At 40.8% G+C, this 12,246-nt stretch overlaps 1 protein-coding gene across 1 annotated transcript; it reads right to left on the bottom strand.

The window, feature by feature from the left end:
* Window positions 1-1,860: 1,860 nt before the first annotated feature.
* LOC120297459 (vomeronasal type-2 receptor 26-like) lies at window positions 1,861-11,916 on the bottom strand. Its single transcript, XM_039320102.1, has 5 exons — window positions 11,805-11,916; window positions 10,687-10,775; window positions 7,481-8,338; window positions 6,217-6,444; window positions 1,861-2,790 (listed from the first exon to the last, which is right to left on the bottom strand). The coding sequence occupies exons 1-5, from the start codon at window positions 11,914-11,916 to the stop codon at window positions 1,861-1,863; spliced, it is 2,217 nt and encodes a 738-aa protein (XP_039176036.1).
* Between the last annotated feature and the right edge of the window lie 330 nt (window positions 11,917-12,246).

Below are 12,246 nucleotides of genomic sequence, written 5' to 3'. Positions count from 1 at the left end.
CAATGTTCAAATTTAACTATTAATATTTATACTTCTAACTTATAAATAACCAAATTTTCTTTCTCTCACCTCATAACAATATGTAATATTTCAAAGTAAACGTCTTAGCTTTTTGGGTATATTCTATTTTAATTCACACAAGTAAGTCAAATCCCCAATTTTCTTCAGTCTTATTCTAGCTTTCTTTCTTTGTCAAATTGTCTTCCATCTCCATGTTTTAGAGTCATCAAACAAATCTTCCTGTATTGTTATATAGATTGTTTGACACAGAAAAATCCATCTGGTCACCATTTGTTTGAGAGGACTAACAAACCATCTCTTTATTTTTCCATCTCACTGTAGTTGTCCTGAACTGTTTAATCTTCTCTTCAATCTGTTCTTTTTCTTGATCCTCAGGTTCTTTCTGATTTATGTAGAAAGTCTTTTCCTTTTTCCATATTGTCAGTCCCTTTTCTGGGTTTTCCATTGTCTGTATTTGTTGACTAATTGAATCTTCTGTCATACTCTTTAATTGTTCCACTTTTTCTGTTACATTCTATGTAGTTGATTTTTCAGATGTAATCAAAGTTTGAGTTCGTATATTTGGGCTGACATCTTGTTATTTTTTGTAACCTCTTATTTCATCAGTAGCTGTAAGAATAGTTTGATGAATTGCTTTTAACATAGAGAGAATCTGTTCTTCATCTTCATCCATATTTTCTTAGTAATGTATTAGGTTAAAAGCTTTACAATCAGAGAATGCAAAAAAGAGATTTTGTAACTGAATAAAGAACACAGCTGGGCTTCTCTCAAGGTTGCATAAGTCTTATCCATTTTTCTGGGCTGCTGGCCAAGTCTCTTTTAGACAATAACAAATTGTAGTACCAGGCTTAGCCACATGATGTCGTTCCTACTATTAAAAGTTTTCTTTTGAATCTGAAGTTTTTATAATCTTTTCAGTTTTGCTTCTTTCTTATAAGTAAAAACCCTAATCTTCAATAAGCATAGAAGATCTTTTAGTTCACAAACTTTAAAAAATAGAATTCCAATTAGGATCAAGTTGTTCTTTCAATGTTTTAAACTCCCCTAGATAGTCAGTTGCCACTGTTTCTTGAGGGAGGGTAAAATCTTCCTTCCCTCTCCACAGAGGGAAAAGTACTTAAGGCAGCTTATGCAGGTAAAGAAAATAGCTAGGATTTAAAAGAGGTAGATCTCACCCTGTTTCAGCCACCCTGCCTTAAAATCGCCTGATGGTAAGTGTGACTTTGGCTGCCTGCAGCCTAGTGACAAGCCATATTGCTATGGCCGGTCTTTCATTCACCGGTTTGGAGGGCTGCCCTGGATCAAGCGGAAGAGGGGATCCCTCCTGTGATCCAATGGGGATCCCCTCTTTGCTGGTTGCCCCTACAGGGCATCTTTTGACCCTTTCCAGGGTCCCCTAATGAAGTGAATCTGAACTTGGAAGGCAGAGCTTGCCTTCCAGATGTCCATATTGGCTGCCTCAGCAAACCAGAAGTCCTCACAAGCTTCTATTCTTTAACAATTGTTTCTGTTTACACTCCTAAAAATTTTGTTCAGCAATTATACCTCTTAGGTATGATAACTCAGTGAATCTTATATTGTAGCTTCAGAGAGAAAGATGGTTTATCTGCTCAAAGCTCTCCCAATTAAAAATTTTGTCCACATTTTGTGGTAGAATATTTTGTTTACTACACTATAGGCATGGTTGAATGGAGACATATAGAATTTCATATAATTTATTATTACATTTAAGCCCAGTCATTCTGCTTTAAAAATCTTTTAAGGTATCTATCAATGCGACTCTAGAGTGGTTTTGTCACTCATCTCAATTACATTGCCTACCAGGCTGATTACTATAAATCATTTTATGAGGGTTTTTTGCATGAGTTGTTGCCTGTTATTCAGCTCAGGTCTTATTAAGATGATGTAGAGTTTGGGGAAGAAAATGAGGGTCAGTAATCCAACACTTGAGGCTAAGATGGAGAAGACCTCCACAGCCACTGTGTATTTCCCTTTGGTGCTCTGGTAGGCTGGAACAAAAGAGATCCAAACACTGCAAAAGAGAAGCATGCTGAGGGTGATAAATTTGGCTTCATTGAAACTATCTGGAAGGTTCCTGCCAAGGAAAGCCACTGAAAAGCTGATCATAGCCAAGAGACCAATGAAACCCAGGACACAATAAAACATGACAGGGGAGCCTTCATTGCACTCCAGGACCATTTCTGTAGTCAGTGAGTGTGTATCAAGGTCTGGGAAGGGAGCACAGCTTACCAGCCACATGGTACAAAGAGTAGTTTGAACAAAAGAGCAGGAAGGCACTATGAAGAGGGCCAACTTGTTCCCTACCCACGACCTCATCTTAGAATCTGGCCTGGTGGCCGTGAAAGCTAAGACCACAATGAGGGTTTTGGCCACCACACAAGAAACTGCCAGAGAGAAGATGATGCCAAAAGCAGTTTGGCGAAGGAGACAGGTTGCCGTCTGAGGCCGACCAATGAAAAACAAAGGGCAGAGAAAGGAAAGCAGAAGGGAGACAAGGAGGGTGTAGCTGAGGCTCTGATTGTTGGCCTTGACTATGGGGGTATTTTTGTGCTGGACAAAGACCACAAGGACCAGAGCTGTGATGGAAGAAAATAAAAGAGCAAAAATGGTCAAGGTGATCCCCAAAGGTTCTTGAAATGATAGGAAGCTGATCTCTTTTGGAATGCACTGATCCTGGGCTTTGCTGGGATAGTGATCCTCTGGACACTGATAACAAGAATCCATGTCTGAAAAAGGGGGAAAAAGTCTCTTTGGCACAGAACAACTAAAAAAAAAGTAGACCAAGATCAGAAGATATGGGGAGAACTGGCCCATAGAATCACCACAGGTGGACATGACTAAATGGATAACATCCTCCTCCTCCTCATCCTCATCATCATCATCATCATTATCATCCCCAAACCATTTTTTTATTTCCTTTTCATTCATTAGGTTTATATCCCACTTTTCCTTCAGATGTTCTAGGCCACACACCTACCCCTCGGTTGTCTTGCTTTCTCTAAAAAAACAACCTTGTGGTATATGTTGAATTGAGAAAAAGATAGGGCCAAAGTCAAAACTGAACAGTCATGATAAACTGTGGAGAGACTTATGTGAGTTCAGCCACAAAAACTAACACACATTTTATTCTCCTTACAACTCTTCTTCATGTACTATGTGTCTCAACAACCTAAGGATATTCCAAGTCAGATTTCAAAGAAGGTAGTCTGAAAACTGTTCTACCAATTTTAATGAAAATGGGCATGATTTGTTCTCTTCTAAACCTTGAACTTTTCTGTAACTCTCATCCCATTCTGCAAAATTTCTACACAAAGAGCATTACAATTCTGTATGATTCCTATGCAGTTTATGGAAATACAAAACCAAAGTTCATAACTGGAAAAATCCCTGCATTGTCTTCCTTGTGCATTTTATAACATCCTACCAGGGGAAAAATTCTATTTCCCACATTATTAGAAAATATGAATCCCATTTTTCTGATCTCTGGTCTGGATAAAAAATTGGACCCAATACTTGGCCCCAGAGGAATCCACAAAGGAGAGCAAATGATGAAAAGAATGATGGGATGCAAACTCTATCACTGTATGTGTGGAACAACATCACCAACATAGCAAAAGAAGACAGAGCTTGCATCACAATGGAGCAACACAATCTTATTTCTATTCTGCCTGTAATACCATTGTAATACCATTACCATCACCAATGGATTAAAACTCGATAGACATTATGCCTTACCTGTCCAGTTTGACACTTTTTCTTGTGGGCATAAAGACAATCATAACAACAAAATGGCTTTCCTTCCTTCTTGGTCTTGCTGTGACCTTTAGAGCAGGGTTCATTACACAAAGAACGAGGCTGTACCTGTGTTCAATGGGAAGTCACAATTGCTTTAACTCTTAGCAAAATCTATTGAACAAATGGTAAAGTACAAGACTTGAATCTTGGATTGAAGCTGTATAACTTTATTTCTAATTAGACAGCCAGACTAATAGCTTGGAAGTAATGTTCACGTCTTTTTTTTTAAAAAAAGCTCTTATTAACTAAATACAAAAATCAAAGAAAAAGATAAAGCATACAAAAATGTATAATAGAAGAAAAAGAAAGAAAGAAACAGGGCATATATTGTCAAGCATAAATATATAAAACATTCTAACAGCAGGCACTGGGCACTCTAAAACCATGTTTATTATTCTAGTAAATAGACGTCACCCTTGTGATCTGCATCCATAGTAAAGAAGAACTCCCATTTCTAGATGTCCTAACCATCAAAATTGAGAAACTACAAGCAAGTCACATAGCACTGCAGAAACCCAACCATACAGATGTCCAGCTACATAAAGACTCCAATCATCATCCCAGTCAAAAGAGAAGCATGATCAAAATGGTAGACAACCATGCCAGATGTATCTGCAAGTCTAAGAAATTGTCTAGGGCAGCGGTTCTCAACCTATGGGTCGCGACCCCATTTGGGGTCGATCGACCATTTTTCGGCGGTCGCCAAAGGTGGCGATCTGCCATTTTTCGCGGCGCCGTGCATGCGCGCCGCACATGGGGGAGCCGTCGTGCATGTGCGCTGCGCATGGGGCCCCGCCCCCATGCGCGTGGCGCCGTGCATGCACAGAACATTTGTGTGGCGGGGGTCGCCGTCACACAAACGTTGAGAAGCACTGGTCTAGGGAATTAAGATACCTTAATCAGGCTCTATATGCTAATGGATGCTTCACTAATGAGATTGGCTGAGTATGACATCTAAGGAGGTGAATAATAATAAATAGGAAATGTATTTCTCCCCTACATAGAGAAGGCCATTTACCAAACAGGAATTTTTTTAAGAACGTACCACCTTAAAATATTCTACAACTTGACTAAAAAAATAATAATCAAGAAATCATCTGATTAACCAAAGACAGCAGAGACCAACTGACAAACCAGTCTGTATTGCATATCCTGTAGTGTGGGCAGATATATGGTGGTATCACAAAGCACAGTTTCCATACCCAAGTAAAAGAACATGAGAGACACTACACCCGAAAAATACTCAGTAGTGTCATAATAAGCATGAAAATTGACTGAAGGATGCACATTAAACTATTAGATGCATCATTCCAATAAACAGAAAACATCATTTGTTATAGTCACCACAATTAATCTATATTGAATAATTTTGCAGACTTCTGAGTAGTTGGAGCACACTGTGAAAATACCTGGGCCAAGTGTCAAAAGAGATTAAATTATTACTGTAATCAAAATTTGCATGAACTGTAGATTTAGAGACAAGATCCCAAAATAGATCATGATATATGCTTATTGCTACTTGGCTATGGTCACAAATGCAAATTAGCATATTTACTACTTTAGTAGCCTCTTCTATCCATATTTCTGTGAGTAAAAACATTCAAGGATTGAAAACCATTAGCTTTTCAAGCCAACCTATATGTTTGTCCTTTCAGATACCTGTAATTAGAAGGTCCTTTAATCAAGATATTTCAATCAATCAATCAATCAATCAATCAATCAGAATAGAGCTGGAAGGAACCTTGGAGGTATGCTAGTTGAACCCCCTACTCAAGCAGGAGACCCTATACCATTTCAAATAGGTGGCTATCCAGTCATTTCTTTAAAACCTCCAATGATGAAGCACCCACAACTTTTGAAAGCAAGTTGTTTCACTGGTTAATTGTCCTCGCTGTTAGGAAGTTTCTCCTTAATTCCAGATTGCTTCTCTCCTTGATTAGTTTCCACCCATTGTTTCTTGTCTTGCCTTCTGGTGCTTTGGAAAATAGATTGACCCCCTCCTCTTTGTGGCAATCCCTTTGCTATCATGTCACCCCTGTTCTTCTTTTCATTAAGCTGTCATCTACCAGTATTGTTGAGTAGTGATTCTCTGAATGAAAAGCAATTTTAAAATCTTTGCAGAAGAATACATAGCTATCAGAAGTACATATATATTCAAAAATGGACACCTCTGAAGTCCTCAAAAGATGATCTCTCAGAATCCTCAGTCATTAAACTATTTAGAATCTTTCAAATCAATGTTGCTTATGTAGATATATGGAGTAAGCATCAATTAATTGACTTAACCTAAGAGGGCAATATGGCTACTTTATTATTTATATTCTAAACTTGGAATAGAGGAAACAATGAGATGGACTGCAGACTATGGACAGAATATACCTGGTTAAATCTCCTTGACCATCTGATGGCATCAACAAAAAGACTAAAAGCATTGTCTTTGGGAGCTCTGAGATCAAATGTTCCTACTTTGATTCGATATAGTGTTTTGTTTGGGAATGTGATCCAATTGATAATATCAAATCCTACTTCCAAATTCCCATTTTGATCAAAAGAAATCATCTGCCCAACACTGTTGTTAAATGAGCCTTTTCTGAGATAATGGTGGAGCTAAAATGAAAATGGAAAAAAAGCAATAAAGCTATGCAAATGTAATACAAACAATATAACAGAAAGGATATTTCACAGAACTAAATTAGTAATGCCTAATCAAACTATCAACATTCATAATATAATAATATAATTAACCAGGTGCTTATTATTGGTGCTTACAATATGTCAACAATTTAAACATGAAGTCAAATCAAGCAAGAAGGATTAGGATGAGGAGAATGAGGATGAGGAAGATGAGGAGGAAGATTATACATTATAAGTACATATATGTTACTTATATGTAAGTGTGTAGGTCTATACATATGTTGTATATAGTATGTTTTAAATGTGTGTTATGTATTTAGTGCAAGCAACTAAATTTCATTTTTAATGTGTGCCGTTGTGCCGACAATAAAGGTTATCTAAAGAAGAAGAAGAAGAAGAGGAAGAAGAAGAAGAAGAAATATAAAGAACCAAGACACCATAACTAACTTGAATTAAAAGTTCTGAGCAAAGAGACAAACCAAGATTCTTGAATCAGATATCAAACAGTGTTCCTAACTCTCTACTATAACTTTAAGAATTAGAGTTCTCATAAAAATAAGCTCTGTTCCTATGGTCTTTCTTGAAATTATTTCAACAGCAGCATCCTATGCATTTTGACATAGTTAGATATTAGCTGTGTCAGTTGATTTGGCCATTTCATGCAGGTGAATTCACTGGAGCAAGGAATTATATTTGGAAGAGTTAACGGTAAAGGAAACCTGGTCACCAAAGAACATGATGGCTGGACACCATCAAAGCTGACACCAACAAGAGCATTGAAAAACTGAAAGAAGTAATTCAATATCAGAATATGTTGAGAAGCCTGCCCCATAGAATCGCCAAGACTTGGACACAACTGAATGGATAACATCATCATCATCATCATCATCATATAATAGATAACGTTAATATTATACAGTAAAGAGTTCAGTATATGTAGACAAGCATTCATGAGAGTGGGAACCTAACTTATGACAATTTCCCTCCATTTGTGATTTCAAGACATTACCTGCCAAAGCATTGAATTCAGAACATTATTTTGTCCTTCCTCTGATAAAGTTCTTTGTTTGAGCATTGATAAGCTCATGGATTTGAATGCATTGGCTACAGCATAAACTGCATTGTAGACACTGTAGCTGTGGGGAGTTATGCTCATGTCAAAGACAGACCTAGGAAGAGTCTCTAGTTTCTCCTCCCCACTGCAGCGATTCCAAACATTGTCCTTTTTGAAGGAAGTTGAGAAGGAACAATCAAATGCCTGTCTCCAAAAGTCCTTAATAAAACTATCTCTAATTTCCATATTAGGGTTTCTCATCCGAAGAAAATTGTGGAAACCTACCACTTCCTTTGACTGGGTTGCAAAAGCCAAGGAACCATGAAGGATATCTATATCCCAAGATTGTTGAAAGGGAACAGAAGTGAATTCTATTTGTGCCACCATTATCCAGACTTTACCTGTCTTCATTTGTTTATCTTCAACTTCCAAAATTCTGGGAAACATTCTCAAAAAGATTGTAGTATGAATTTCACCATGTAAAACCACAACACTGGCACTGCTATCACTTATCAAGACATACAGTTTAACCCATGATTCCATCATTTCATGAATGCCAGTTTTGAAATACACAGTTGGGAATGGTTCTATGAAATCAAAGCAGATACCATGCTGGGAAAACTTGGGAAGTTCCTTCTGTATAAACCTGAGGCCATTGTCATCCTGTATAAAAAGGATACCAATCCAGGTCCATCTGAAAAGCAAAAGCAATTGGAGCATCCCCGTGTAATGTTGATTTCTATTAGGGAACATCCATTGGAAGAAGACTTGTTGGAATGGGTCATTAATCACAGGAGAAGATCCATATCCAAGCTACAAAGAAAAGAAAGACTAATTAGGTATGATTTGTGTAGGTAAACTTTTAGTATCCAAAGGTTGGATATCCATCTCGTATTTTGGAAAAGAATGGAAGATGAAAAGTGATGGGAATAAGTCCTGTTAGAATAGAGCTTGACTTTTCTCTATTTTCCAAAAGTTTTCATTTGTTTTTCACTTCTTATTGCAATAACTACTCATATTCCACAATAAAGACAAATCTCCACCAAAATAATTGCCCAAGAATGGGAAAAGAGATGATTTGACCAAATTAGGACTGTAACAGTAGATAGTAATCCTTTTAGTTTGGACATGGAAAGGGTGCAGCATCAATTGGTACTTTTTAAATATGTAGACTATATCAGTCAAGACCATTAACATGATTTGGAGAATGGAGTTCTCATCAACCAGAAAGTTGTTTCTGAGTTTTTTAAGACAGAATTGAAATATGTTCCTCTAAGAAATTAAATCATACCCTTTCTGGTAGAACTTGAGGTCATATGTTTATTTTAGTAACATGACTTGATAGAATGAGAGAAGAGTATTGATAGCTATAAAAGAAAACAAACCTAAGAATTAGCTAATTGAATTGTTAAATGTTACCCAAATATAGTCGTGACATTACAATAATATCGATTCAGTCAATGAGCAGCAAAACAACAAAAACAGTGAGGCAAATAGATATAATAATACACTAGCAACTTACAAAATAAATCACATAATAATATAACATTCACTCCCTTATTACTATATTAATACATTTGTAACTCAAATAATCTAAATCTAAAATATTAATAGATATAAGATAAAAACTATATTTCATCTAATGATTTAGTAAATAAGATTAATCAAACCAATAGTAACATTTTAAAAAAGGTGATTAACCAATTTTGTCTCCCTTTCATTTCGGCATCACAACATTTAGCTACTTGCACACATAATGAATGGTTTTAGATCCTGAAGGAGAAGGTTCATATAAAATTTATCTGGACTCACAGATAGTTTATTTATTAGGGCCAAAATGTAGACTGCTATGCCCTGGAATCATGTGATCATTTTTTTGCAGCCTTCTGCCAAGCAAAATCAATGAGGAAGCCAGATTCACTTAATCATGTTACTAACTTAACCACTGCAGCCATTAAATTACTAACTTAACCACTGTGGCAGAAAAAGGTCATAAAATGGGCAAAATTCACTTAACTGCAGCAGAAATTTTGGGCTCAATTATCGACATAGGAGGAGGAGGAGCACTTGTAATTAATTGCTTAGCTTGATTGTAATCTAATAATATTAGGAATTGCGAAGAGTCCACATAAAGTCAGTTTATAGCATACCATTTATTTACAGGGTGAGGGAAAGTTATCTACTAAAGGAGTCAGACCAGTTAGGAAAAACAGCATTTTAAGCCAATAAGTTATCATCTTCTGGTCCAGTGATGGCAAACCTTTTAGAGACTGAGTGCCCAAACTGCAACCCAAAACCCACTTATGTATTGCCGGGTGTCAGGTGGGCATGGCCCACAGGGTTGGCTTGGCCCAGGGGGTTGGCATGGTCCATGGGATTGGCATGGCCCACGGGGTGGGCATGCTATGGTGGTCATGGCAGACTGGGTGGGTGTGGCCAGGGTGGGCGTGGCCACCTCAGTGTTGCTCCTGGGGAGGGATGCCTGTGGGGGCCGGGCAGGGTTGGGGGAGATCCAGGGGGTCTCTGATGGGTGGGCAGTGGGCAGGAGGCTCATCCTGCAGGGTGAGGCAAGGCGAGGGAGGGGCAGGGCAGGGGTTAGGGTTAGGATGCTGCTGCTTTCTCCCCAAGATGGAGCGCCCCATCGCTACTCACACCCAGTGTGAAGGTGGATTTTTGGGAGGAAGTGGCAGGGTGTAGCCCAGGTGTGGCCCAGCAGCAGCACCAAAGTTCCTCCTCCACACTCAAGCAGCCACCAGCAGTTCCTCAGCTCCATCTAAGTTAAAGAAAGCGGAGGCGCAGCAGCAGGATTGCTTTCAATAAGACAGGCGCACACAAGCGAGAAATGCACCCGGCTCTTATTGAGAGCAATCCCCATGCTACACCTCCACTTTCAACTTGGATGGATCTGAGGTACCCAAGCCGCTACATTGCCTGCCTCCCTCTCCCCCCATGCGTCAGGCCAGCACCGCCAGCAGCTTGCTTAGGTCAATTAGCCTGCCTCCGCCGAGGAGAAGAGTGGTGAGGTTTTGTGCCAGCTGGCTGGCCAGGCAAGGAGTAGGACAAGTGGCTGGCTGGCTGGGGAGGAGGAATCATGGCTGCTTGGGGGGAGATCTGCCAAGCCTCAGGGCAGTGGCATTGGCAGCTCCCCCCACCCGGCTCACTTCCCTGGCTCCATTACTGGTAGCAGCTCCTTCAGCAAGTGCCTCATGGCCCTCACCATCAAAGTTTCCATTGCACAAGCTTCCTGGAGCTGAGGAGAAGGGCAGTTACTCTGTCACCAAGCAGGTCTGGTGGGCGACATTGCCTTCCACTTTTCTTGCTGCACCATTGGCTGCTGGTGTTGCCCTCCTCAGAGGATGACATGGTGATTAGTTGGCAGCCACGCCACAAATGGGGATTGATCATCCCCCAAACTCCACCACTGTCAAAGGAGGAGGAGGAATGGGGAAAAGAAAGAGGAAAATTGGCTGAGCCGACCAGGCACCGAAGCCCCTCTGAAAAAAATGGAGTCTCTTTGCAAGCCTGCCTAGCCCACATCAGCCTTGCTGTCCACAGCATGCTGAAGCTGATCCGAGGCATGGGGAGCATGGCTGATGGGTGCATGCATAACAGGCATGCACACAGACTCTGCTGTTTTTGGTGGTGTTTCTGATCAGCTGCAGCAACCCTAACCCCATCACTGTCAAAGGAAAAAAGTGAAATCTGTGTGCACTCCTGCATTGCCTGTATCAGCCAGGCTCTCCATGGCATGCTGAAGCTGATCAGAAGCACCTCCAAAAACAGAGCTGGGGAAGTGGGCTGGGTGGGGGGAGCTGCCAATGCTGCTGCCCTGAGGCTTGGCAAATCCCCCCCAAGCAGCCATGATTCCCCTTCCCTAGCCAGCCAGCCACCATTCCCTGACCTACTCCTTGTCTGGTCAGCCGGCTGGCACAAAACCTCATCATTCTTCTCCTCAGCGGCAGCAGCCTAATGGACCTGAGCAAGCTGCTGGCGGCATTGACCTGAGGCACAGGGTTGAGGGGGAGGATTTTTGCTACCAGACACCAACTCTTTAACTTCTTAAAAGTTTACTTGATGCAGAATGTATATCCTTCCATTTCTGCATCAAGGTAAACAATCTGGTAGGGAAAATCCAATAGTAAGGAAAAAATCCCAGTCTCGTGCATGGGGAATCTGCACTGCCTGCCTCCACCCTAGAAGGCGCCTTGCTCTTTGTGGAAAATCTGGGAAGGGGCCTAATCCTGCAAGATGCTGAGGTAGCTGCGTTCCCGGACCTCACCTCTTTCTTGGTCGCATCTCCAGATGGTCGCCACACTTTTGGCTTTGACGGTAGTGGTGGGCAGCTTGTCCAGAGAAATGGTCAGCAGAAAGATGACTTCGTCAATGGACATGATGGGCTCCTCAGGGGGGATGGCAATTGCAGTCTTCCCAGGGTGCCGGGGCCGTGGGTCAGGAGCACCTGGCTCTCCTGGAAGATGCTTCCGTTGGTGGCTGCCTCTCCAGATCCAGCTGCACCCTCCTCTGCTGCTTCACCAAGGATGGCCTCATGTTCAACACCAACGCTGGTGCCACCTGGGCCAAGAGCGAGCCTGCCAGTTTCTTCCAGGGTGGCTGCGGAGTACCACTGGCTCCCAAGCAGCACCGCAGGACCAGCAAGAAGCAGACTGTCTCACCCAGATAGAGATGGTTCCTCTGGGGCAAGGCCCAGTAGCAGCCTGCCT

This window comes from Crotalus tigris, unplaced genomic scaffold (genome assembly GCF_016545835.1).
Source record: "Crotalus tigris isolate CLP2741 ecotype Arizona unplaced genomic scaffold, ASM1654583v1 scf7180000023622.256236, whole genome shotgun sequence".
Taxonomy (NCBI): domain Eukaryota; kingdom Metazoa; phylum Chordata; class Lepidosauria; order Squamata; family Viperidae; genus Crotalus; species Crotalus tigris.
Note: the sequence above shows the minus strand (reverse complement) of the source record. Positions and strands in the feature narration are given on the sequence as shown.

Coding starts and splice junctions, on each gene's coding strand:
- LOC120297459 (XM_039320102.1), bottom strand. CDS start 11,916: ATGTCCATTGACGAAGTCATCTTTCTGCTGACCATTTCTCTGGACAAG. Junction 6,445..7,480: donor TGAATTCAATGCTTTGGCAG/GTAATGTCTTGA, acceptor TTTTCATTTTAG/CTCCACCATTATCTCAGAAA. Junction 2,791..6,216: donor GGTCAAGGAGATTTAACCAG/GTATATTCTGTC, acceptor TCTGTGCCAAAG/AGACTTTTTCCCCCTTTTTC.